Genomic DNA, 25,979 nt, shown 5'->3' with positions numbered 1-25,979 from the left:
CAACAAACAAGACGAAAAAAGTAATACAATACAACTATAATTGTTTGACTGCTATCAAACTAGTCCCGAAACGACCACGGCTCGAACCTCTCCCGCTTTTAAATATTTTTTTCACTTACCCTAATTTAACAATAATTTTTTTTTGTCACATTTGAATTCGTTTTGGCTTGATATATTTCATTCGAAATCTCATATGCGACATCTCGCTAGGATATCGCCATGTTAAAAACAAAATTTGCTTATAAGGAAAAAATACTCTTAGCTGACTACATAGTTGGCCAAGGATGCGTACGAGCTATGAGGTAGTTTACAACTAGTTGGTTTCACTGCAGGGTATGTTAATCTGGCATATCGCACCCAATGTTTTTCAACTATATTATTATTATATACATGCATATATATGTAAGATTAGATTAATTTATTCACTTCTCACAAATTGAAATAAAATTTTTAGAATCGTTCTTGATTAGAAAACGACAACTATTTATTGGTTCTCGATTTTGAGGAAATAAGTATTTAAAATCTAAATAAATAAAAATAATGGTTAACTGGACAAAAATCAATCTAAAAAAAATATTTGATAACCACAGGCAAGTGTTATTTTTCATTTCCTCTTCAATTTGAAAATCTTCAAAATCCTACGCCTTGCGATGTACAATTATATTGACGGAGGGGGGATAGCCAGCTTTAGTTATCAATTTCTAGATATCTATGAATGATAAGAATTGTTTCATAGAGAAACATAAAGTAAGTTATTTTTATGTTTTCATTCAAGTTTTTTATTGGTGGGGTTTAAGGAAATAATTTGATTTAATATAATCTCGCACGCGTTTCGGCAAATGTTTCACCTTCCTCAGGAAGATTCAAATAAAGAGAAGGCGAAGACCGAAGAAACTAAATACAACGAGTCTGCCATTGCTTTGGCCAATGTTTAACTATAAAATATCATACAGCGTGTTTCTCGAATGCACGATTATTAGACGGAGAACAAGAAAAATACTAAAATTTGAAGGTTTGCGAATACAACAAAGAATGAAAAGCTAAGTGGGCTTCAAAGAAGACTTTGACAATGTTAACTGGTTTTATTCTACTGCAAGCAAAGCGTTGAAAATTTGACGAGAGGGGTAGCAAAGAATTCTTCCTGAGGAAGATGCAGAATCTGTCGAAATGCTGAGGAGGATAAAAGAAACATTTTTTAATGCTAAAAACTCACCGGCCCAAAATTTTGCCTAGTTAACATTTCACTCAGCTCTTCAACATTAAAAATATTTTCCTCGCTGTGTAACTGAATGCCTTACTCCAGTTTGTATCTCAAATTAGACAGCTGTATGCACAAGACAAAGCTCATTTTCTAGCTCAACACTTTGGTGGCAATCGCGTTTATATGTTTTTTGTAAAGTAAGAGATCTAACTTTTGAATTAGCAGATCGTGGCTGAAGATTAGGGCAGATCGTACGAGTGCACTCGGGATGTTTTGAGAAATTTCGGACTTCGTATTTAAGTTAAGTCTGGTTTTCCTGCTAACATATAATAATGGCCTTTTCAGGGCTCTCTATGAAAGGAATCTAAGCAAAACAGAGGGTTTCCGTGAACATTGATTGCATGTGTTCGGTGAATGTGCAGAGTACTCACCAATTAGGTACCTGGGTTTTTGAAATGTTAATGCTTATGATGTATGAGTATTGAAATAACGTGCATTGGATGCTTTTAATCGCCGTATATATAATGGTTATTTAGCCTCTCCACATCTTAGGAAGCAAGTGCAAAGGAAGAAGATAATCAACCGGGAGTAGCTTTAACTGCAAAAGTATGTACAAAGGTTGTATGCTGGTATCACGGAATCCCATGTGCTTGCTTCGAACTGCTAATTGAGATAGGTCCTTTATGAGCTTCTTTGTTGCTTACATCCCAATGCAGATAAGTTGTAACTCGAATGTGGGGTTGCATTGCAAGTGCCATGAACCACAGAATGGAAGATGTTTTAGATATGTCTCCAATGTGACCATGGTCGCATGCATTCCGCACCGAAATCCTTGGTATAAGTATTGGCCAGGGAGAGATCGTAATTAAGTACTACACTCGATTACGATCTCTCTCAGTCCAACATCTGTCAGAGAGCATGCGAAAGCTGAAATGATGACATTGCTGTCGTTGCCTTGGTGAAAGCGAAAGAGCTCTCCGTAAATTTATGAAAGTGGACGAAGTTCATTTTATAAACATTACGAAGGTTCGTACTTAATTTTGCTGGTGCGCTCAAAAGCTTCGTAGAGCTATGGAAAACTATTCAGCGCTCAACTACATGTCGTATGAGTGCATCGGCAGATATTCAGTAAAGCAGGGATAACCAAAATTGAAACTGTGGCAATATTAGTAATAGCGTGAACGTCGGCTATCATCGAAGCAGTGTATGAGTGCTGAGTTGAAGATGGAAATATTTAGTAAACATCGAAAAGACGACTATTTGCCCCGCTAATCTCTGTTCTCTTGCTTTTCTCACAAATATGGGTTCTAAAGATCAAGGTTTGCTTTGAAATAACTGGGAAATATGCAGAATGAAATGGACTTACAATGGCACAAGGCCTCCAAACCAAATTTAACAAGAGAACTATGGAAATTCGTGCCATTGCAGTTACATCAACTTTCGACGATGCCGGAGAGTTAGGAAAACGAAACGAATTTTACTGCTAATCTTAAATTTATCCTTAATATTATATTAAATTTAAAATTTATTTTTTTTATAAATTTAATTAATTTCTCACAAAGTTCTTATAAAATCTTTAGCGTAACCAATTCCCAGTTCCTGCCATTGATATTGTTTTTAATTTTAGACCAAACCTGAAGTTTAATCTGAGTCTCATTTCTCAGACTAACTATAATCTTTATCTTTATAATTATTTGAATCTTACTCTTTGATTGTATCTTAATCTTAGTTTTAATCGTAATTCTTGTTTTGATCTCAATTCTAAACTGAATCTTTTTAAAACTAATTTGAATTAAGGTTATCTGGCTTCATTAATAATTTTCAGTCAATCTTGTTTAATTTAATTCTTAGTCATAATCTTATCTTAATTCTTCACTATAGTTTTAACCTTAGCACAAATACTTTTAGTGATTAGTTGGATTTAATTTTAATTCTCAAATGTAGCTCCATTGTTAGTTTTTGGTTCAAGTTAACCTCAAGCTTAATCTTAATTATAATCCATAATTTGATATTAGTTTTAATCTTAATATTTTAAAACTAATTTGAGTTATATTTCTACTCCTTGATCTAACTCTATTGCTAATTTTCAGGTTATCTCATCCATAATTTAAATATCAGTAATAGTCTTAACTTTGATACTAGTCCTTACTTTGATCTTAAGCCCAGTAAACCTATTTAGATTACCTATATGAATTAAAGACGTATTCCTAAATATGGCTCTCTTTTCAATTCACAGTTCATTTTTGTGTGAGTCATTACTCAATCATTATCTTAATGTTTATCCATACTTTAGTCTTAATCATATTATAAATACACTAATTTGATATTAACCTCTCCTCCTAAGTCTGACTCTGCTGTTAATTTTTAATTCATCCTTCTTTTCAAATTATATTCGTAATTAAATTCTCAAATTTACATTAACAAAATCTTTAACGGCTTAGACTCCATCACAGCATTAATACTCTAACCTCTCTCACCAATTTCGCATTTTTAATAAAATCTTACCTATCAAGACTTAGTCATCAGGCTGCATTGCAGCGAAAGAGTCGTGCTTTCAAAATAATATTTGTTAAGCCTATTATATAACTTGTATTTAAAAATTTATAAATTTTATACTTTAGTATACTACAGGGCATATGGCATAAATCGCATAAAAAATTTTTTCGTGAAATCAATCACCAATAATTAAATTAAATAACTACCAAAAATAAACAAATGCAAACCAATAACGCTACAAGTGATCAATGATTAATATAAAACAAAAATTCTTTGATTTTTGGCTTACATTACTCCATGGCGCAACGATACAAGGTGGCAGCATGGAACAGCTGATTATACCCTTTTTTTATTTGATTTGATACATCAACTTACGGTGTCGTACGATTTTGACATTTGTCCATCGAATTTTCAAAAACAAAGTACATGGAATTTTTATTTATGTTTGTAGGTATGTCACCATGCTGCAACCTTGTATCATTCCGTTATGCATTACTCACTACTGAGTCTTCTTCATTTTAATAGCATATTCTGAATGGGAGAAGAGTTGATTTTTGTTTTTCGACAGTGAAGAGAATGATTTATGGCGCCGAGTAAATCAACACATATGATATGAATCAATACATTTGTTGTTGCTAAGACGTGAACACAAACAAAACAAAAACGTGCAACAAATTTATTTCATAGAGGTAGGAGAGTTAATTCACGTTGTAAACTCTGAGATAATTATGCTTATATTTACATTTCTCAAGTTCAACCGGGCGTTTGGATTGTTCATTAGCATGTTTGTTTTGATATTACTTTTATTTTATATATGCGATGTCATACCGGCAACAGTTACTAGCAGAAGTGAAGCAGATGGTAAGTTGAAGGAAGCGCGAGATTGTTAAAAAAAAAGATTTCAAAACGTAATACTAATTGAGTACTCATTTAAAATTATCTTTACGATTTGTTGATGAACCGATGTGATATGTTTAAGTGAGTTTATGTGATATGATGTGTTGTGTCTAGCTATTATCAAAGAGCATAAATCAACAAGAGACATCACTTAACATGTTTGCTTCGAACCCAAACTACTCGCTGATTTAGATTGTGGTTACTGACATTTCTTTTTAAGGCTGTTCGCAAAAACACGGCGAAAACCACAGTTGCCACTTCGGACCTTGTTTGGTGCGCTGGTACCTTTTTGTCAATTTTGGTGCTTTTTAAGCAAGTAGCCACGATTTTGATATTTTTGTACTGCACAGATTCAAAAATCGTTCAATCATTTAATTGTAGCAGAACAAAGTCAATTCCCGCATATAAAGGAGTAATGTCGGATTTTACAAAAAACAAATTTTGTAGATAGTTGATGAAGTTTTGGTGGTTAGATGTTTCGATCGATTAAATTAAAAATTTATTTCAAAATCACATGTGCCTCTTGGTAATTTTGTAAAGCTTGCCATTGATAGAGCCAATAAGATGGCCAGCGAAAACAAAATTTTACATTTAGTGCATTCAAGCGAATCTACTTGAACTAGGTAACCTGTCACACTGCAAAATGGCTGACTTTGTACCCCTTTTCTTATTCTGTAAGAAATATTGCCACGATTTTGTTATGCCACAATTTGTATGCTGACACACCTTTGTTATGAGAAATTATCTCATTAATTCGCATACATCAGATGATGAATAGCACTGTGATATTGAAATATTTTGGGTCTTATTTATGTATATGGGCAAGTTGCATTTTACTTTTAGCTTTTATTCTTAGTGGCGGCCACCGTGGTGTGATGGTAGCGTGCTCCACCTATCACACCGAAGTCCTGGGCTCACGCCTCGGACAAAGCTACATCAAAATTGTGGAAATAAGGTTTTTCAATTAGAAGTCATTTTTTCTAAGCGGGGTCGCCCCTCGGATGTGTTTGGCAAACACTCCGAGTGTTTTTCTGCCATGAAAAGCTCTCAGTGAAAACTCATCTGCCTTGCAGATGCCGTTCGGAGTCGGCATAATAATAGTAGGTCAAGTCTCGCCAATTTGTAGGGAAAATTAAAAAGGAGCACGACGCAAATTGGAAGAGAAGCTCCGCCTAAAATCTGTTCGGAGGTTATCGCGCCCTACATTTATTTATATTTATATTTAGCTTTAAAAAATTTTACTTCGCTTCTTTTAGCTTTTATTTTTTGTCTTTATAGCCTTTTTTCTGCAAAGAAGTTCTGGCAACACTGCTCTAGTATTTTGACATGCGGCGAAAATTAAAACGAAAAGTGGGAAGCAACTGTCAGTAACCCCAATCTTTTGTGGCGAGTGTTTGATATGAAACATACAAACTGACGCCTCGTGTTGTGTATGCTCTTTGATATTACAATGTTAAAGGGCTATACTCAAATTAAGTTTTTCCTTTCACTTTGTTGCAATGATGACATGATACGAAACATTCATTCTCTCTCAATTCGTTTCCAGGAATGGGTCTTAAAGTTCATTCAATTGTAAACATTGGTTCATTCGATTGTAAACAAACTTCATTCGTTTCCAAGAATGGGTCCTGAAGATCAGAGTTGCGTAAAACGCGCAAAAAAAATTCCAAGAAAATCGGTGCGTTTTCATTATTTTTCATTTCAAGTGTATTCAACTACATAAGCGGATCAAAAATTTGTAAAAAAGGTACAAGAAATAACAAAATTAAATGAGCTGTTATATTAACGCACGAAAAGAGATAAGTACATTTTATCTTAGCTATCAAAAAATTAAATTTCACCTGTTGTCACGGAAAAATTTTTAACGGGTAAAATAAGCTTTTTTTTGTATTTGTGATCCTGAAAAAATTCGATTTTTTTGATATCCCATTTGACAATCTTGAGTAAGTTTTCGGTGAAAATCATAAATTAAACCTTTACCATGTAAAATACCCCAAAGTTATTCCGAAATGCCCAAATTCGATTTTGAGGATGATGGCATCTATGGTCAATGTTATAAAAAATGCACATTTTCACGCGCTCTCAGAGAGCGAGAAGTTTCATATCATGTCATCATTGCTTTGTTGAACCAGCAGAGAGAGCTAAGGTCAAGGTCAGCTAAATCGGCTAGGTGTTTATGCGTCAATTAAAGAAAAAATGAATAACTAATTATGTAATTTTATTCGATATGATAAACCATAATATGAAGTCATACGATATGATATCCTTGGTATAGTATATAATTTTGGCTTATTTAGATTGATTCTATACGATAAAATGTGCTGCTTGCTTAAGATATGGTGTGAATGATTTCTGATAGTGTTATATGACTTGCTCTGATATATGAATGGGCTTGGATTCTCTGATATGATTTGATAAGAAGCATGTTCTTAATATTACCGTAATTTTATTGGTTGATGTTGAAAAATGGAGCCTACATAATGTTGTGTGAAGCCGAAAAATTTATCTTCATGATGATATGCATTGTGATGACATAAAGTTATGCGATATGATGTCCTGGTGCATGATTTAATGATATTAGTGATTTATTTTCCATTTCTCATATGAATTGTAATGTGTAATGCTTGCATGGTGTGAAATTGTGTTTGTTTGATACGATTTGACATGCCTTTTTCGTTTGGTTGATGCGATTTGACATGCCTAAATGTGTTATGTGATTTTATAAGATATGCTGTGCAATTTTTTTGCATAAAGGGCTGTACGCAGTTCAAAAGAAAAGGAAAAAATCCATATAAAATGACAGATAAGAAAAGCTCAAGAAAAATTTCGTTTGGCTAAATTTCTTACGCAGTACGCAGTTCTAAAGTAATTTCATACATTTTTTACTACTATTTTCTAAAGTTTTTTTAAGAAACAGACGCCATGACAACTCTGTTTTGGCAAGAAAAAAATGACTGCATTTATTTCTTCAAGAAAAGTGACAGTTACTGCAGGACGTTTAAATATATTATTGTTTCATTTGAATATCTAATACTAAAACATTTAAATATGGAAAATATACGCCCCAGCCAGCAAAAGCGCCAAAAGCGTGCATTTAACTTTTCTTCAGAAGAAAATTTAAGTCTGATTAAGGAGGTAAAGGCTAGACCACGTATCTGGAATATCGGCGACCCCTTACATTCCAACAAAAACGCAGTGGAGCAGTCTTGGGAGCAAATTGGTATCGTTTTATCAAAGCCTGGTAAGTGAATAAAGCTTTTCTAGGTAATATCCATTAACAGACGACTAAAATTTGTAGGTGAAGAATGCAAAGCAGCTTGGATCAGTTTGAGGGAGAGCTACAGATATAGGGAAAAGGTGGCTCGGAAAGCTAAAAGCGGGAGTGATGGGGGAGAACCGCTAAGTGAACCATCAATAAGCGAAAGCGTAGATTGGGAGTTCGCTGCTGAAATGTCGTTTTTGCCAAATGTTTCGCAAAAAAGAAAGTAAGCAATATGAATTTTAAATTTATATACATATTTAATTATGTTAATTTCCAGAACGTTTACGTCAACCACTGATGCCGAAGCCGGAACACCTGATGCCCCTAGTCCCCAATATGATTATGTAAGTTTATGTTTAGTACAATATGTTTTTGTTGAGGGAATCCACAATTTGGGCTCCTCGAAAAAAGAACAAAACTATACGTTCAATTATGAGTGTTGGCGGCCTCTAGTTTATCCCCCACAAGCCATTCTATAACATATGAATGTGCCCGCGGTAGGTATGCCTGTAGTAAGAGGCGACTAAAAATCCAGATTCAAGGGGTTGTGTAGCGCAAACTTTTCAGGTTGCCAGCGCAAAATAAAGCTTATCCAAACCCAATTTCCAACCTCATCTTCGAGCGGCGAATCCCGTTTCACTAACAGACGAGGCTCTGGCGACCCCAAGCACTCGTGGGCATGAAGGTTTAATTGGCCCATATAAATCCTTCCCAAGATGGTTGGGCTATCACCTTAATGGAGCTGCGTTACCGGAGCGTACCGGATCTGTATCCGGCAAAGGACCATCACATCGATAACACTCCCCAAAGCCTTCAGGGAGCAACCTTATCGCTACAACAACAACAACCGTTTGCTTACACTCAGTAAGAGTTTCACCTTTGGATTTGCTCTCATTAACCAGCACATTTCTATTGACTTGTAGCAAAATGCATTGCAATCTCCTTTCACATTTATCTTTCACACAGGCTCCAACACCGTCTTCACGTCCAGCACGCCAATCACAAAGCGAAGAGGTATGGAAGAAGTTTGACAGCCTTTTGCAACAACAACAAGATCTCATAAAGGGTAGGGAACAATCCGAGTCTGAGTCGCATTTCAAGCAGGCCTTTACAGGTTTTGAATATCTTCTGAAACAGCTTCCTAGGCCGATAGCTGACGAAGCGTGCTGTGACTTCATGAACACATTATTGGAGAAGATAGCCCAGCAAAGACATAGATCGTCCCAAAACTGAATGAACCTACTTTTTTTCTACTATATAAAAAGGATGATTTAATTTATTGAAAGACCCATATTATTACTGATTTTATTTTTATGTTTTTATTTATCATTGTCCAGCATTTGGATGATTAATTTTTTAATTTTTCTTCTTTTCAATACAATTTGATTTCTTCTTTCGAATAAATACTGAGCTTTCATACAGTTGAACAAAATAAATGACAAAATAAGATTACCTTTAATAATCAAAAACTGAAAATCATTTTTCGATCACTTTTTTAAATCATTTTTTAATATCTTTGATGAATAAATTTAAGATTTTATAAAAATGAACAAAGAGAATAATAAAACTTGTTTACTTTTGATGATCGATAACTGAAAACAATTTTTCAATCACAAAATTGGAATAATTTTTGAATTTAATTTGTCTACCTTCTGTGATAAAAAATTTAAAATCATTTTTCAATCAACATTCTTAATCTTTTCATACTACCTTTGTTGGCTAAATAATGAATTTTATATTTGTTAAAACTATACTTCTCATTGAAAATCAAATTTTTCTTCATTACTTCACATTTTTTCAATCATAAAATTCAAAAAAAAATTACAAATATACAAAACATTTTCAAACTAAAATTAGTGTAAATGGTGTTCTTAACCTAAGATGTCCCCTAGCATTTTTCCAGATACATAGACAGGTTGTGATATGAGACATAGTAAAATCGTGATTTTTAAAGTGACTTCGTTACCATAACTTAAGATAACCATATGACAGATGATGTTGGCTATTTTGGTCGTAGGTGTATACATCAGTCAAGTTAATTATTGCCTGCGGTTCAAAAAGCTTACTTCCGAACTTCGGGATGCTATCACCCCGTGATGAAATATGATATTTATATAGTACTAGTCTTTACCCGCGGCCCGTCCGCAAGGAGAAATAAAATATATGTGCTATTCACGTTGGCCTGCTTATCAAGTTATCTGTTTAAAAATTATTTTTGTCTAATATACATATATTTCTTGTAACAAAGTAAAAAAAATACTAAATGAGGTGATAACCTATAGGACACGCTTACGTGAATACTACAATACAGTTTTTTTTTTAACTAGGAAAATATTAAATATTATGGAAAAATTAATTACAATCGAATTCACAAATGATTGAAAACCCTCATTTAATATGCCTCAAAAATGTTATTAAATGTGATAAAAAATGACTGTGAAAATATTCTGCCTGTGTGATATCCGTTATCCAAAAGAAATGATCTCTAATTAAATAAAAAACAATTTAAACCAATGTTAAATTCTTCTTGAATGTAATCTTACCTATATGCATATGTATATCTGTTATTGTTGTAATTTGCTTAGCAATAAAAAACATCCAGTAAAAAGTATAAAGAATGCAATTAGTTTCAAGTATTTTGTACATCTCAGGGATTATGTTGGGTGAACTCGCCTGTGTAAATATTAAAAGTAAATGATTAATTTCAATCGTATCTATAAAATATTATGTAAAGCAGTGTTGATAAAATTAAATGAAAAAATTAATTTACTAAATAAATCTAAATGGCGAGTTCCATAACAAAATATGATATAGTTTTTCAGAATATTGATGAAACCCCAATTTTACTTACATATTTCAATGACTATCAAGACATATAGAAACGTAAAACTTATACTGCAATTAAAAAATTGAGATAAAAAGTACACGCTACCTTCATGGGACTATTTATAGTCAAAATTAGTAGGAAATAAATTTTAGTTCCACCTATTTTGACATATCGAACATTGAAAGTTAAGACAAAAAGCTGTAACTATATTTGGCTATTGGTACTCTGCAATGTGTTATGTTTTGGAACTTAACGTGGTAAGTTGAAAACATAATTACTTTTGTCAATAACCAAAATGTGTACATCTCCTAAGTCTGTTGCAAATACATACCATGGTTAAACAAACGCCACATCATTTTGCCATGGGACGGATCCCTCGTTTGAGTTAACGTACTCCTTGAACAAATCCCGTATATATTTTCCATATTCAGATGGCCTTCCATGAAAAAACCTTGATTCGTTTTGGTCCTCCCAGATTTCATGATCTCCACGTATCCATTCTCCGCTGCTGATTTCATGACCAGAAAATGTGTTCGGACAGTATTCAGAACCAGCTTTGTTCAACAAGAAGTTGTGAAGAAAGCAGCACGCTGATACTATTTCCTGAGCACGTTGAGGGGTACAAAAAAGTATTTTCCGCAAGCATAACCATTTTGTGCTTAAGATTCCAAATGCATTTTCAATACATCTACGTGCTCGGCTCAGCCGATAATTGAATATTTTTTCAGATCTTGTCAGCGATCTATGAGAATAGGGCTTCATTATTCGTTTACTCAATGGGAAGGCGTCGTCCGCAACGATGAAATGTGGTACGTTTTTCCCGTTGATATTTGTGTCAGGGGGAAATGGCAACTGGTCTCTTATTATCTTTGAGCCGAATTCAGAGTTCTTGAAAATGTTGGAATCACCCTCACTACCGTATGCTCCTACGTCTACATAAGTAAATTTATAGCACGCGTCACAAGCAGCCAAAAGAACTATAGAGTGAAACCTCTACCTCCCTCCCTACATCTTAAGATCTTGATGTATATTGGAACGATTTTCTGTCATCCCTTGTCAAAGTTGGTTTCGAGACAGAACGAACGAAAATCGACACTGATGATGGCACAAAGCCGAAACCGGTTTGTCTCGAACAAACTTTGACAACGAATGACGAAAAATCGTTCCAATCTACATCATTTATCCACCCTGTCAGAAAATCAACAAAACAAAATAAGTCTTTAGATCTTCTTTCTCTCGGTCTTACCTTACCCAAAATACAGCATGTCTATCGAGCTTCGCTTTTCTACCCCTTGACTTATTTTCTACCATCCCCTCTCTCTTCCGTTTTCTTCCCTATACCACCACCAGACTTTCAGCTCGTTTAGACAAAAAAACACTCATAAAAGTTACAGTCTGTTTATTGTTAGCACAACCACAACAATTGTAAGCTATGTCCGTTTTTGGTTATGAAGAGAGTATGGGCATCTCACCTTGTAATTAAAAAATATGCTTCCGCAATTTGGAGGCGCTTTAATGGCCACATGCTTACCGTCGATGGCACCAACGCAATTTGGAAAATTCCATTTTTCTTTGTAGCCCTTAGCTACTGCGGACATGGTTTGTTGGTTGAATGGTGATATTTGGCTCTTCAAAGCTGTGCATATAGCTTGACAGACGTGCGATATTATAGTGCCAAAATGTTGCTTACTCACTCTGTAGCAGGAGGCTATATGTCGACCCAAATCACCTGTTGCTAAGTACCTTTTTATATCATTAACTTCATGAAAGAAACTTAAAAGTTAATAGCTACTTACTCTAACACCATTGCTAATTTTGCTTTTTCCGGTATGAAGTCGTTTGGTCTATTGTTTCGCTTCCTCCGTAAATGTGGAAGTAGTTCTTCGTACAAGATATCAAACGTTTGTGGACTCATCCGGAAATTCTCATTAAAAAGGGTAGGTGAGTGCCGCAAGTTCTCAAAATCCGTCTCAAACCTCCCTTTTTGATTTCTCTCAAGGAGGTAAGGGCTTACACGGTACCTTGGTGCTTTTTGACGAACACAATGACTCTTCATTACTTCAGCGCCAGCCATTAAAAGTCCTATGTTCAATGTTGTCATTAAATCTTCCCTTAAGCCAAATAAAAATGTATATAAGTAAATACATCTAAAGGGACCTTACTAGGTGACGATTCAAAACTTAATTATGTTGATGGCGGTATCAAATTACGCATTTTGGAATATTTTTAAAAAACAATAAAAATACCCTGAGCCAATCCAACACAGCTTGCTCGATCCATAAAAAAATAGCAGTGCACCGCCACCTAGTAAATGGCCTAACATAAACACATTATAGGAGTTTAAATTTTACCAATGAGCCATACTGAAATTATGGAAATGTATATTTAATATTATGAATGTTTGTATTCCACTCCCTGAAGGATCTTCCACTGGTTGAACTTATATTTATTTGCAGCTTTTGAAGGTGTTTTTTACTTCGTGAACGTTTCACTCGTTAACTTGCTCATTAATTTGCACAATTATTTACCTCCCGACACTTTTTCTCAATTAATATTCTTTATTTTACGAAAACTAAAAAATATACACGAATTTCACCAATTATTATGCAAAAACGTTTTGTTTTTATTTCTTCTTCTTTCCTTGACCTAGTTCAGCGTTACAATGAAACGTCAACATTTCTTGGCTACTACTTTTTCATGCTGAAGAAACAATAGAAAATATTTTCTTGTGGTTTTCTTTTGAACTGCGTACAGCCCTTAAAGCGATATGACAAAGTTGTTTGTTTTAGCATATGATATAATTTGCTGCAAAGTGACATGACATTAAATTGTCTGATATGATTTGGTAAAAAGCATTTGCATTATGTGACTGTAACCACATTGATATGATATAAAAAACGAGCCTACGTGGTGTAACGTGATGTGTCATGTTATTATGCGGTGCTGAAATATATGTACATAATCCTACATGATAAAAAATTATGTGCTTGTGATTAGTGACTGACTTATAGATTTGATATGTACAGCTTGAATTTGATATGATGATAAGAACTTATTGATGTGAACTAATTTTATTATTCTATCGAATTGTTTAAATTAAAACAAACCCGATTTATAAAAAATATTTTTTTAATTTTCTAAACGATTTAAAAATTACACGAATAATTATTTAATTGTAATATGACAATATAAGAAAAATTTTGATGGCAAGAAAAAATATTACAATTAAAAATCAATGCCAATTAACTATAATTATGAAAGAATTTCAAAAGCACAGTGTTGTTGCTACAATACCCCCTTTCCTAGCGAAAAGCGACTTTTCTTCTTTTTGGACATGTGATGGAATTTCTTTTTGCTCAATTGATTGTTGGAAAGTGGTTTCATTTAAATCGCGTACTTCAGTAAATTCCGGTTTTAATCTGTCTATAGATACTGTGTCTTCTTCTTTTGCAAGTTTGATAGTGAACAATTTTGGTAGCAGAGGTTTCTTATATCCATCATTACGAACTGGTTTTGATTGAAACAGATCGGCATGAACGAATGGTTTATTGTTGGTATGATGTGCAATAGGCTGTGGTTGAATATTTTGTATTATTCTTTTAAGACGTTCTAGAAACTCAGTGGAAATGACATTGGAACTTGTGACATCTCCCAAAACCTCGCCCGGAATATGCAACGCTTCTCCATATACCATTTCAGCTACTGACGCTCACAAAACATTTTTATGCACTGTTCTTAAACCAAGCAGTACTGAAGGCAAGATTTTTGACCATTGCGAATTAGCTTGATACTGTTTTCACACAGAAACTTAATGATCTCATTTCACCTGCTAATGAAATCGTAAATTTTTTGCTTTCACACAGAAGTAACTGCTCGATTAGTATGAAGGATGAGACAGACAATCATGGCGGAACGATACAAGGTGGGAGCATGGTGACATACCTACAAACAAAAAAAATTCCATGTACTTGTAAATTCGATGGACAAATGTCAAAATCGTACTGCGCCGGTATTTGATGTATCAAATCAAATAAAAAAGGTTATAATCAGCTGTTCGATGCGGCCACCTTGTATCGTTCCGCCATGCAGACAATGACATTTGCTTTGAAAACTAAGAAGCGGAAACGGAAGCGGAACGCTGCCAACAGAGTTGCATTGTGCTTTTGACTTCATTAGGCATTCGATTAGCTACTAATGAAATAATAATGGATTCGAATTTAATAATGAGTGTGCCTATTTACTTTTGATGACTAGCAAGGTAAACAATGTTTGGTCCAGATCTTAACGTCCTTATTGAGTTTTGGCCAAACAAGACGGTATGCAATTAATTTCCTTGTTGCTCTAACACCAGGGTGTGCAAGATTATGAAGCATGTCAAAAACAGGTCGTCGAAAACTAGTAGGAAGTATAGGCCTGGGCTTACACTTAGATACATCACAATAAATTTCCGTTTTAGAACCTGGTAATGGTACTAGTTTTAACTTAAGTCCAGAATCACTTGATAGAAGTTATTTTTTTATATCTTCATCTGTTTTCTGAGCCTCAGAAAGTCCCGTATAATCTATTATAGAAACTTCATATATCCTTGACATCGCATCTGCAACCGAATTGTCCGCCACCAGCAATATGAACAATATTCGTAGTAAACTGACCGATATAATCCAAGTGTCTCTATTGCCTACGTGAAGCTTTTGTAGGATTTTTATTAAAAGCAAATGTTAGTGGTTTTTGGTCAGTAAAAAGAGTAAAATCGCGACCTTCTAAAATAGGACGAAAGTGTTTTACAGCATTGTAAGCAGATAATAACTCTCGATCATATGTACTGTATTTGCATTCAGTAGGGCTAAGCTTACGTGAGAAAAAAGCGACGTGTTGCCATAATCTATTAACTTGTTGTTCCACTACTGATCCAATGGCAAGATTTGATGCATCTACTTTAAGTGCTTATTTTGCATCTCTAACTGGATGAGCGAGAAGGATAGCATTTGCAATCAAATTTTTGCATTTGTTAAAAGCATCTTGAGCTTCAATTGTCCATTGAACGAGTCGTTTGTCCTTTTTTACAGCCCCTCATTAAGTGGAGCTTGATGTTGTGCTGCTTGAGGTAGAAAACGTCGATAAAAATTCAGCATACAAATAAACCGTTGCAAATCGGAAATTGTTTGTGGTTTTGGAAAGTTGACAATTGCTTGCACTTTGGTATACTTCCTGTAGCTGAAATGAGAAAACTAAGAAAGTCGATTTCTTGAACCCTAAATTTACATTTCGCAGGATTGATGATCATGCCAAACTCACAAAATCGCTAAAAAAAATATTCTCAAATGTTGCAAATGTTGCTCTTTGTTGTTAGACGCAATTAGGACATCGTCAATATATACGAAAACGAAGTCTAAACCACGACATACGTCATCCATCAAGCGTTGGAAACTTTGTGCAGCATTCCTCAATCCAAAGGGCATTTTGAGAAATTCAAATAAACCGAACGGCATAATAATAGCCGTTTTCTCTATATCCTGCGGATTTACATTCACTTGATGGTATGCCCGAATAAGATCTAACTTCGAGAAAACTTTGCGTCCATGAAGACTGTATACGTAATCTGTGTTGAAGGATAGGATACCGATCTGGAACGATTATTTTATTCAACAAACGATAGCCGCCACATGGTCTCCACTCTCCATTTGCTTTTGGAACCATATGAAGAGGATTGTACCAACTGATTTTTGATGCTCGAATAATATGATTGTCTAACATAAACTTGAAACTCCCTTTTTGCAATGGCTAAACGTTTTGAATCCAGTGGTCTTACTTTTACCCGAACTGGAGGACCTGTAGTCTCAATATGATGAAAAACGCTATTATTTTTACTGCACTGCGAAAGTGCTACATTGTGAATTGCAGGAAATTCTTCTAATAATTTATGATAGACACTGTTGTCCTTTAAAATTGTTGTTATACCGAATGATGGCTCAAAAGATATTTTTTGCAGGTGCTGTCAAAAGTGTCTTTCCGTCAACTTATTTTCAATTTTTTAAAGCCGGCAACAAATAAAATGAGGAAATTAGACCCAATGATGCATTTAGTAACGTCTGCTACAACAAACAACCAAGAAAACGATTTGCGAAGTCCAAGATCAAGTTGAAGTATTTTGGTACCAAAAGATTTAATTTGCGTACAATTTGCAACAAAAAGTTGGATGCCACGTTCTACACATTTTTTGTAGAAGATTTATCCATGGGAATTACAGAGATATCAGCTCCAGTGTCAATAAAACGTTTTTCCTAGTTGATTTATCATAAACGAATAAGCGGCCAGACGTAGAATATGCGATATCGGTGGCCGCGAGATCCGACACGCTACTTAGTTTTTGTTACAAAACTACAAGGTGCTATGCACTTTGAAGCCTTAATACTAAACCGATTGTGATACCAACAGTAGTTCGGATTGTTACTCCGACTTGCAGATCGATGGCGTGATCGAGATCTTTGACGAAAATTGCTTTTACTACGATTAAGAGCTGAAACCGTTTATCAAGCGCTTCAATTTGCTTTGAAATGCTTTCTAAAAGCGATTCACCCTGTGGTTTGTCTGAAGTGGCAATATTTGCTGGATTAGCCACGTCCATAATTTTGTCAGCTTGTTCTGCAAGTTTATTAATATCTTGCTGATCACTGATGCTGAGAATTGCCCGTACGTTTCCAGGCAACTGTTCTAAAAATAGCGATTTCAGAACGTTATCACCAACTTGACCGCGACCTAAGCTCTGCATCGTTCGCAAAAAATGGGAAGGTTGTTGATGACCCATAACTTGACCACTTAAAAGGCGTTTAAGCTGGCATACAGAAAATTCATTGAAAGCTGCAATGATACCTTCAAAGTTTCATAATTCATCCCAGGGGATGTAGATTCCAACACATCACTTACTAAATCTAACGTACCTGGATCAATACTAGCAACGAGGTGTTTAAACTTTGTTTCATCCGCAGTTATGCGTTGTAATGAGAAAATGGTCGCAACATGAAAAATTCATACTGCTGGGTTTTTGGTCCAAAACGGTGGGAATTTCTGTATAGTCGCTGCATGTACATTCAATGATGATGGTGTATCCGAATCCATCAAACAATCTGCGGATGGCGAAATTTGAATTGGTGTTGGAGGTGCAAGACTTGTACAATCTGTTCTTGATGTTCTATATTATCATTGCGGGTTGGTGGTCTAAATAATGTCATATTACACAAATTTACAAACAATGTATTTAATTTAGAATTGTTGATTTTGAGTTGTTGATTGATGATGAACTTGATGCGGAACTGTGCAACCAACCAACAGCTTTTGTTTGTTGGGTTTCATCTTTGGTATGCGTAGCGTTTCGTGATGCGTATGCGACAATGACCGCTCCGTTTTTAAAACGTTTTTAAATAGCGTATACAACTTTTTCGGGGTCACCATTAAATTAAAACAAACCCCATTTATAAAAAATATTTTTTTAATTTTTTAATCGATTTAAAAATTACACGAATAATTATTTAATTGTAATATGACAATATAAGAAAAAATATTACAATTAAAAATCAAAGCCAACTAACTATAATTATGAAAGAATTTCAAAAGCACAATGTTGTTGCTACAATACTAACATTGATTTGGTTGTATAGTATGTGTTGTGATAGTGATTTATATGATATGATTTGAAAAGAAGTATGTAGAATGATCTTATGTTAATTCAAACTATAAAGTGTACATACTATAAATGGATTACAAATTCTGCTTTTGTGTCTCAAATTATCACCCTTTCGTCTCTCCCTATCTTATATCTGTACCTCCTTTTCCCCCTTTTATCTATACTTATTTTCGTTTTTCCTTCGACCCTCCCACTACTTTTTTGCCTATGGATATAAATTATTTCAAATACATTTTACTCACAGAGGGTGATGCGTGCATAATAAAACCAGACATTTATGGAAAATGTGCTCTACCCCGCAATTGTCCTGAACTTGAACAGCAAATGCAAAACTTGGGACTGAAACGACAAGATGTTGTTCGATGCAGTTTTACAGCTTACGAAGAAATAATATGCTGCCCGACGGCAACGCGCACAAGTGTGCTAGACATTTTTAATACGACAACGAGCTATATAAAAACTGAGACTAACTTGGTTGGGATTAACGATGCGCGGGGCAATTTTGGAGCTCAAGAACGAAAGGCAGTCAAAGGTATTGATATTTTTCTTAGCTTAAAGCAGCTCTTAAGAAATGTTCTTATTTATTTATTTTTTCCCTTTTATTAAGCCTGTCGCCTGCTCAACGAATACTCAGAGCCCTACACTGTGCCACATATTCTAGGTGGCTCTCCGGTGGCACCAGGTGAATATCCACATATGGCTGCAATCGGCTATGCATCGATCAATGAAGGTGGTCCACCTTATGAAATACGTTGTGGTGGTACGCTCATCGATAAACGTTTCGTACTCACAGCAGCGCATTGTGTAAATCGACGCGATGTAATACCGATTATAGTACGTTTGGGTGTGACCGATTTTAGTAGCGCGGACCAAATGCAGAATTCTATAGATGTGCCTATTGAGGTAAGAACTATTTAAATTAGCATCAAAGGTGAATTCAGTTAAACCCACATAGCATTTAAACGATTAGTTTTAACCTAAATAATTCTACTGAATCCTCGTCGATGCCTTTTAATGACTTAAAACCGATTAATTGTTTTATCGATCAAAAGATGACTCGAAAATAACTCACTCCTACGCTAGCGAAGTGGTTTTTGAAAATACAATCACAAAATGTAGTACGATCACAATACTATGCATAAGACTCGTAGAAGACTAAGAAGTGAATATTTCCGCGATTAAAAGAAGGGTAAAAAAAGACTCCATTGCACCCTTTACAGCGGCTAATTAGAAATAAAATAACAAGTTTTGCAGCTATCATAAATTTATTATAAATACGAGTCGAAGAAGTCTATAACTTGTACATTTTAGAAATCGTTTGGAAAAATATATAACTATCATAAATTATTATAAATACGACTCAAGGAACACTAAAATATGCTATGATATTTTTCCTGATTAATGTAAGACTTAAAAATGATTCTCTCGTGCGCTCGCAGAATTGTTTGTTAGAAAAACAAAAACAAAAAGTACAGCGATCATAAATTTATTATAAATATGACTCGAAGAAAACTAAAAAGTAAACAGCGAAAAACAGAACTGCAAATTGCCTTTGTTGTTGACTCAAAAATGACTCTCTCGTTTCCCTACATTTCTGTGATTCAAATATGACTCCCTTGAACACTTTAAAATTATTAATTGGAAATAAAATAGCAAAATGTACAGCAATCATAACTCTTTTGATTTGACGTTATGCCTTACGGCGAATCATGCCTGAATTCGCTTTGCTATAGACTTGTATAGATTCGCCTTGGCCTCTCTCATATATTTTATTTAAAAATACTTGCAGACGGTTCACATTCACAAGGACTACAATAGCCTACAGAAGTATGACGACATTGCAATAATTGAACTAAAAAATGAAATTGAGTACTCTTCTCTAGTATTTCCCGCGTGTCTGCACACCGATTTAACTGATCCACCCGCTAATGCGCAACTGAATGTCACCGGCTGGGGTACTACTAATTTGAGAAGTAATTTTTACGACTTCATATTTGTTTCTGCTTTAAAATAATTTTGACTTTCTCTCTCACAATTCAAGCTAAGGAGAAATCCGATGTTCTGCTAACAGCGCGTGTTAAAATTTTAAATTTGGAAAATTGTAATGCGTCCTACGCAAGCCAAGGCATCTTACCAAGTCGTGGAATCGTATCGACACAAATGTGTACACGTGATCCAGATTTTAAAAGTGATGCCTGTTGGGGTGACTCTGGTGGCCCGCTCAATCTCATCATCAACGAAAGTAGTCGGCAAATGCAAGTTATAGGCATTGTGTCGGCTGGTAGTGGCTGTGCGAGCGTAGCGCCTAGCTTGTATACTCGTGTAGCAGCATATTTGGACTTTATTGAAGATATTGTTTGGAAAAATTTATAAAAGTGGAAAAACAGAATCTAAGAACTATTAGATTTATGAAAATTAAAACGTGTGTATTCACAAAAAAAGAAACCAGTAGGGAAGTTCCGGATTTTCGAGATTTTTACTAACAATTTCACGGTTTAGGTTAGATTTTGAGGTAGCTACCCCGGTAGGAGGAGTTCCATTGGACTACATTAAGGTTCAATGTGATATGAGATAAAATATATATGACGTAAGCTATAATTACGTGGAGGTTAACTATGTATACGCGATGTAGTTTGAATATCACTGAAAACGACTTTCGATAAATCCTCCAGATGTTTGAGTTGAAGTAACTGACGGTACATCATCATCCTCCATACAACTGCAAGGGGAAAGGTCTTCAAATATGGTAAAATTCATCCTGAGTGAAAAATACTATTTCGGGAGACCTCCTGTAATCCACTTCTGATCAGAAGGGGGATGGGTATGCCCAGAGTTTGCTTCGTTGACTAGATGTCCATCTGTACAAGAGGAGACTACATGCGTCCAGCGGAACTTTAAATTCCCTGCTATACCCCAGAACGCGTTATAGGCTAGACCTCTTGAATGGAGGTCAAGGAATTAATATTCCAGAGGGCTTCTATATCTTGTATATATAAATAAATAAATACATAAATACAATGGCGACTTTCGCGTTCAAGTTCAAAGTTCAAATACGTTCACTTCACGCAACAAAGCGATGTTAGATTGAAAAAACATACTTCTCACAAAAAAGGAACATATTTCCCAGCGCACTTGCGTCCGAGTAGCCTTCATCATTGGAATAGTGGTAAGAGTGGTCTAATACCGCTAGCCATCATGGTTTCGATCGTGCAAAGTGGATCGACTGCGAAGGTTCGAGTGGACAAACAAATGGCTCCCTCATCATTAATATCAAAAGGTTAGTCAACACTCCCCTAAATCCTCGTGATCTTAGATTTCTCTCCACTTGGCCTTTGCAACAGAGTGGGAGGCTCCACTTTCCTAATTTCAATAGGCGGGTTCCTATAGGAATACCTTGCATGTGGCAGCATAACATGGCCTGAACAATGCAGACGCTTGCACTTAAAATAAAAAAATAAATGTAAGGCGCGATAACCTCCGAAGAGATCTAAGGCCGAGCTTCTCTTCCAATTTGCGTCGTGCTCCTCTTAATTTTCCCTAAAAATTGGCCCCAGGTCCCATATTTTATGCCGACTCCGAACGGCATCTGCAAAGCAGATGAGTTTTCACTGAGAGTTTTTCATGGCAGAAATACACCCGGAGCGCTTGCCAAACACTGACGAGGGGCGACCCCGCTTAGAAAAATTTTCTTCTAATTTAAAAACCTTATTTCTAATTTTTTTTTTTGATGTTGCTTTGTCCGGGGTGCGAACCCAGGGCATACGGTGTGGTAGGCGGAGCACGCTACCATCACACCACGGTGGCCGCCAAAACGCTTGCACTTGTTTCATTGAATTATGGCAATGTCTATATAGAACTCACATGGCTCAACATTTAAGTTTCTTAAGTAATTGCAGTCGCTAATAAATTTTCTCTCAAATACTCTCAAATCTCTTTCGTCTGGTGAAGACTACCAAGGCTACCTGTCATTGCCTAATCAGTCTGGTGATGGTGGAGTTCACCAGCTATCCGGACTGAGGGGTGAAATACGTTCAACGGCCATAAGACCAAATGACTTTATGACCACTTCAAATGATCATTTCAAATTTGGCCGTGATCATAAATTAAATTCATGTGAAGGCCGTTGACCTTATGTCACTTCTCCGTCTTGTCCCGTATGTGCTCGCCTTGGGTATGGCCGGGTAAGTGTCTGATCGCAGAACATTTCCAGTCACCCAAACCTATGAACATTTACGATCATCTTCCATACGACGGTATAGCGGTACCTTATCAAAAGGTGCGCCTGTCACAAAAAGAAATTAAAATATATGTTATGCTACCTAAAATATTACCGTTACTTCACACTTTATAATCTTCATATCAAAATATATTTAAATGAATTTATTAATTTATTATTTATTTGTGTATGATTACTTTCGACGAGTTAATCGGCTTTCATTTGGAAATTGTAAAAAAGTGCGATAAGTATATGAGTCATTTATCTCTTTGAATGTTATGACATTAGAAAGAAAAGAAAATGTCATATCTGATAATGGTATACAAATTTAAAGCACTTTCCGAAATTAAATATCAGTTCTGCCTTTAAAAATAGATTTCTTATAAAATTTAATACGTCGCAGTTAAGAAAAGGTGTATCGTCCCTCATCATCCCTCATAATAAAGAAGCGAACTATACTACTAAAAAAAGGTGCACTTCATATCCCCAATTTCTGAGCTATGTATATCCACATCGAAAGAAAACTACCTAGAAAAATGTTTAGCTTCAGAGAAAAGTAAGCCTTAGTAAAGAATTCAATGAACTTGATAAAACTCTCTATAACAATTATATATCTCGCTACGAGGATGAGTTAAAGTCCAATCTCAAAGCATTCTGGAACTTCATCACTGACTTGGATATACAGAATGGTATCTCTGCTTTAAAACTGTCTTATAAAAATGATTCCGAAGGCCTCACCTCTTTTTTCCTTAAGAAATGCTGCTCATCCCTAGCTTTCCCTTTATCTCAGATAATTAGCCTTTCCCTTTCCTCCGGTATTTTCATCGACAAATGGAAGGTGAGCTCCATTACACCCATCCACAAATCTGGTAACAAGAATGATGTCAGAAATTACCGTCCAATCTCAAAATTAACCACCTTCTCAAAACTTTTTTAGAAGGTGGTTAAAGATAAGTTATTCCTCGCAGTTAAAGAAATTATTGATCCCAACCAACATGGTTTTGTCTGTGGTCGTTCCACCGTAACCAATCTTGCGGTTTTTTCAGAGTACTGTTTATCGGCCTTTAAGAGTGGATCTCAGGTGGATACCATTTACAGCGATTTCTCTAAAGCCTTCGATACAGTCTCTCATGATATTTTATTACACAAGCTTGAGCTCCTTGGTTTCCATTCAGTCTTTCTTCTGTGGTTGCGATCCTACCTCACAAACAGAACAATGTTTGTAGAAATCGATGGTACTGCGTCTTACTCTTTTGTGGTAACCTCCAGAGTACCGCAGGGCAGTATTCTAGGCCCGCTTCTTTTTTTTCTGTTTATCAATGATATCCTGTCCTGCTTTAATCACTCGCAATTTCTTCTCTATGCTGATGACTTGAAATTGTATTCTAGAGTTACCTGCGTGGCTGACGCGCTTCGGCTTCAAAATGAACTCAACAAGCTGTTTTTTAACATAAAAAAAATGCTTTATTTAACCTTGTCGCGTACGCGTAATCATATAAATTCTACTTACTCGATTCTTAACACTCAAATGTCCTCAGTTGAGGTATTTTCTGATCTAGGCGTTCTGTTTGACTCTGGTTTTACCTTTGTTAGTCATGTGAATACAGTTATCCCTAAGGCCTTTTCGAATTTGGGCTTTTTGAAGCGTTATGCGAAGGACTTTAAAGATCCCTATACAAGAAAATCCCTTTTTACTTGTCTTGCGCAGTCTAAGTTGGAGTACGCTTCAATTATCTGGAACCCATTATATAGTTCTCATTCGGACAGAATCGAGCGTGTACAGCGTAGCTTTACTCGCTTTGCTCTCTATCCACTTCATTTCGTCGATCCCTTTCCATCCTATACTGCACGGTGTTTGCTCATAAACTTGAAATCTCTCTCTAGTAGGCGCACAATCCATTCGATAATGTTCATTTTCGACATTTTTAATGGCTTAATTGATTGCGTGAATCTGCTCGATCAAATTTGCTTCAATGTCCCAAATCGCATCCTACGTTCCCATTACCCTTTCCATCTTACTACAGTTAAATCTAATTCCCACTATCTCGCGCCCATTACTAGTGCTGTCAGTGAAATTAACAATATTTACAAACCCCTTGAACTCGATTTCGCAATGTCGAGATCCCAGTTCGTCGATAAGATTACTTCATTTTCTTCCTAGTACTCAATTCCAGCCAATTTAGTCAGTAAGTAATTTCTTGTACATTTCTAGTCTGTAAGATATTGTTATCATAGACCGAATAAAGAATAATAATAATAATAATATTCGATTGCGGGCTCGGGTTCATCATCTCCCCTGAGCGTTTCATTGCCCTCTCCATCTAGGACCGCAGAGAAGTGTTTCCTCCATAATCGTAGTACTCTCCGGACATAGGTTACAAATCATTACATTACATTCCGTCTGTCGCAGTATTTTTGGGAAAACTTACTGACGTTGTTCTTGGTGGCCTGTAGCTCAACCTCCTCATATTCACGCTTTTCTGTCTCTGCTTTTCTCTTCCTGTAAATGCGTCTCGCTTCTTTTTCAACTGGTGTACAGCCACGTGTCTCTATCGGTAAAATAATTTTGGATTTGAAACGCAATGTCCGGTTTGATTGGCAATAATCTTCTTTAGGTTATATGAATGACAAAAGAAATATTAATGTAACATCTCTGGTAGGTGCATATGTATGTATGTACTCCGAAAAAACTTGATACTTCAGATATTTAAAGAAACATTATTTGACTGATTAAAAACAACAAAGACAATCTATTAAGAATATCTTTTAATTAAAAATATATAAAAAGATATTAAATATCTTTTTGCGCACTCGGAATTAATTGAAATCAAATGTTAGGCTGTTATTATTGTTGTTGTAACGATAAAGAGTGTTATCGATGTTGATGGTTCTTATACTGATACGTTCCGTTAACAAGCACCGACCATCTCGGAATCGATTTAATGTGACCACATTGATCCTTCTAGGCCATCCCGCCCCCTCCGTAGTTCCATAAGGAATTTGGGGTCGCATACCTGCCGCCAGGCCCGATGAGAATGGAGTGGGAATGGGGGGATTCCCCCGGGACCGGGGTTTCTAAGGGGGGCCGCGAGTTAGAGGTACTAAGACATTCTTTTTTAATTCAGGACAGTCGTTAGTTGTTCCATGTGCAAATTTTAAGCCCAATTTCAAAAGCAACAAATATTGATAATGATTTTTTGCCTGGGCCTTCGAACAGTGAGGAGACAATAAAAACATCAAACAACAAGTAAGGAAGGCTAAGTTCGGGTGTAACCGAACATTACATACTCAGTTGAGAGATATGGAGACAAAATAAGGAAAATCACCATGAAGGAAAATGAACCTAGTGTAACCCTGGAATGTGTTTGTATGACATGTGTATCAAATGGAAGGTATTAA

General features: G+C 35.6%; 2 protein-coding genes across 19 annotated transcripts in view; one reads left to right on the top strand and one right to left on the bottom strand.

Annotated features, from left to right (window-relative positions):
- LOC137251171 (serine protease persephone-like) overlaps window positions 1–21,360 on the top strand; it is a 71,089-nt gene extending 49,729 nt beyond the window's left edge. The window contains exons 1-7 of one of the 11 annotated variants that reach the window (XM_067785318.1): window positions 3,745–4,148; window positions 4,223–4,386; window positions 4,535–4,558; window positions 18,609–18,896; window positions 18,972–19,267; window positions 20,154–20,337; window positions 20,406–21,359. In XM_067785318.1, coding sequence (XP_067641419.1) covers window positions 18,689–18,896; window positions 18,972–19,267; window positions 20,154–20,337; window positions 20,406–20,737 — 1,020 coding nt within the window. In that variant the 5' untranslated portion in view covers window positions 3,745–4,148; window positions 4,223–4,386; window positions 4,535–4,558; window positions 18,609–18,688 and the 3' untranslated portion in view covers window positions 20,738–21,359. Of the gene's footprint in view, window positions 1–3,744; window positions 4,149–4,222; window positions 4,387–4,449; window positions 4,559–6,713; window positions 6,864–7,307; window positions 7,836–7,892; window positions 8,080–8,133; window positions 8,201–18,608; window positions 18,897–18,971; window positions 19,268–20,153; window positions 20,338–20,405 lie in introns of those variants that run through there. The other 10 variants (XM_067785317.1, XM_067785314.1, XM_067785313.1 and 7 more) reach the window with 10 other exon arrangements.
- LOC137251170 (uncharacterized) lies at window positions 9,156–13,436 on the bottom strand. 8 transcript variants are annotated; one of them, XM_067785303.1, is made up of 6 exons: window positions 13,035–13,436; window positions 12,480–12,794; window positions 12,156–12,426; window positions 11,015–11,676; window positions 10,400–10,529; window positions 9,156–10,341 (listed from the first exon to the last, which is right to left on the bottom strand). In XM_067785303.1, exons 1-4 carry the CDS (start codon window positions 13,043–13,045, stop codon window positions 11,020–11,022), a joined length of 1,254 nt encoding a protein of 417 aa, XP_067641404.1. In that variant the 5' UTR covers window positions 13,046–13,436; the 3' UTR covers window positions 9,156–10,341; window positions 10,400–10,529; window positions 11,015–11,019. The 8 variants fall into 8 exon arrangements, with proteins under 8 accessions (XP_067641404.1, XP_067641410.1, XP_067641409.1 ...); XM_067785309.1 differs by lacking the exon at window positions 11,015–11,676 and having other exon boundaries at window positions 12,215–12,426; XM_067785304.1 differs by lacking the exons at window positions 9,156–10,341; window positions 10,400–10,529 and having other exon boundaries at window positions 10,588–11,676; window positions 12,480–12,789.
- Window positions 21,361–25,979: the final 4,619 nt, after the last annotated feature.

The sequence above is a fragment of the Eurosta solidaginis genome, chromosome 4 (genome assembly GCF_040869045.1).
Source record: "Eurosta solidaginis isolate ZX-2024a chromosome 4, ASM4086904v1, whole genome shotgun sequence".
Taxonomy (NCBI): domain Eukaryota; kingdom Metazoa; phylum Arthropoda; class Insecta; order Diptera; family Tephritidae; genus Eurosta; species Eurosta solidaginis.
The sequence above is the reverse complement of the archived record's forward strand: the minus strand, read 5'-3'. Positions and strand labels throughout refer to the sequence as shown.

Coding starts and splice junctions, on each gene's coding strand:
- LOC137251170 (XM_067785303.1), bottom strand. Junction 12,427..12,479: donor AAATTAGCAATGGTGTTAGA/GTAAGTAGCTAT, acceptor TGATATAAAAAG/GTACTTAGCAACAGGTGATT. Junction 11,677..12,155: donor GCATATTTTTTAATTACAAG/GTGAGATGCCCA, acceptor GGAGGGAGGTAG/AGGTTTCACTCTATAGTTCT.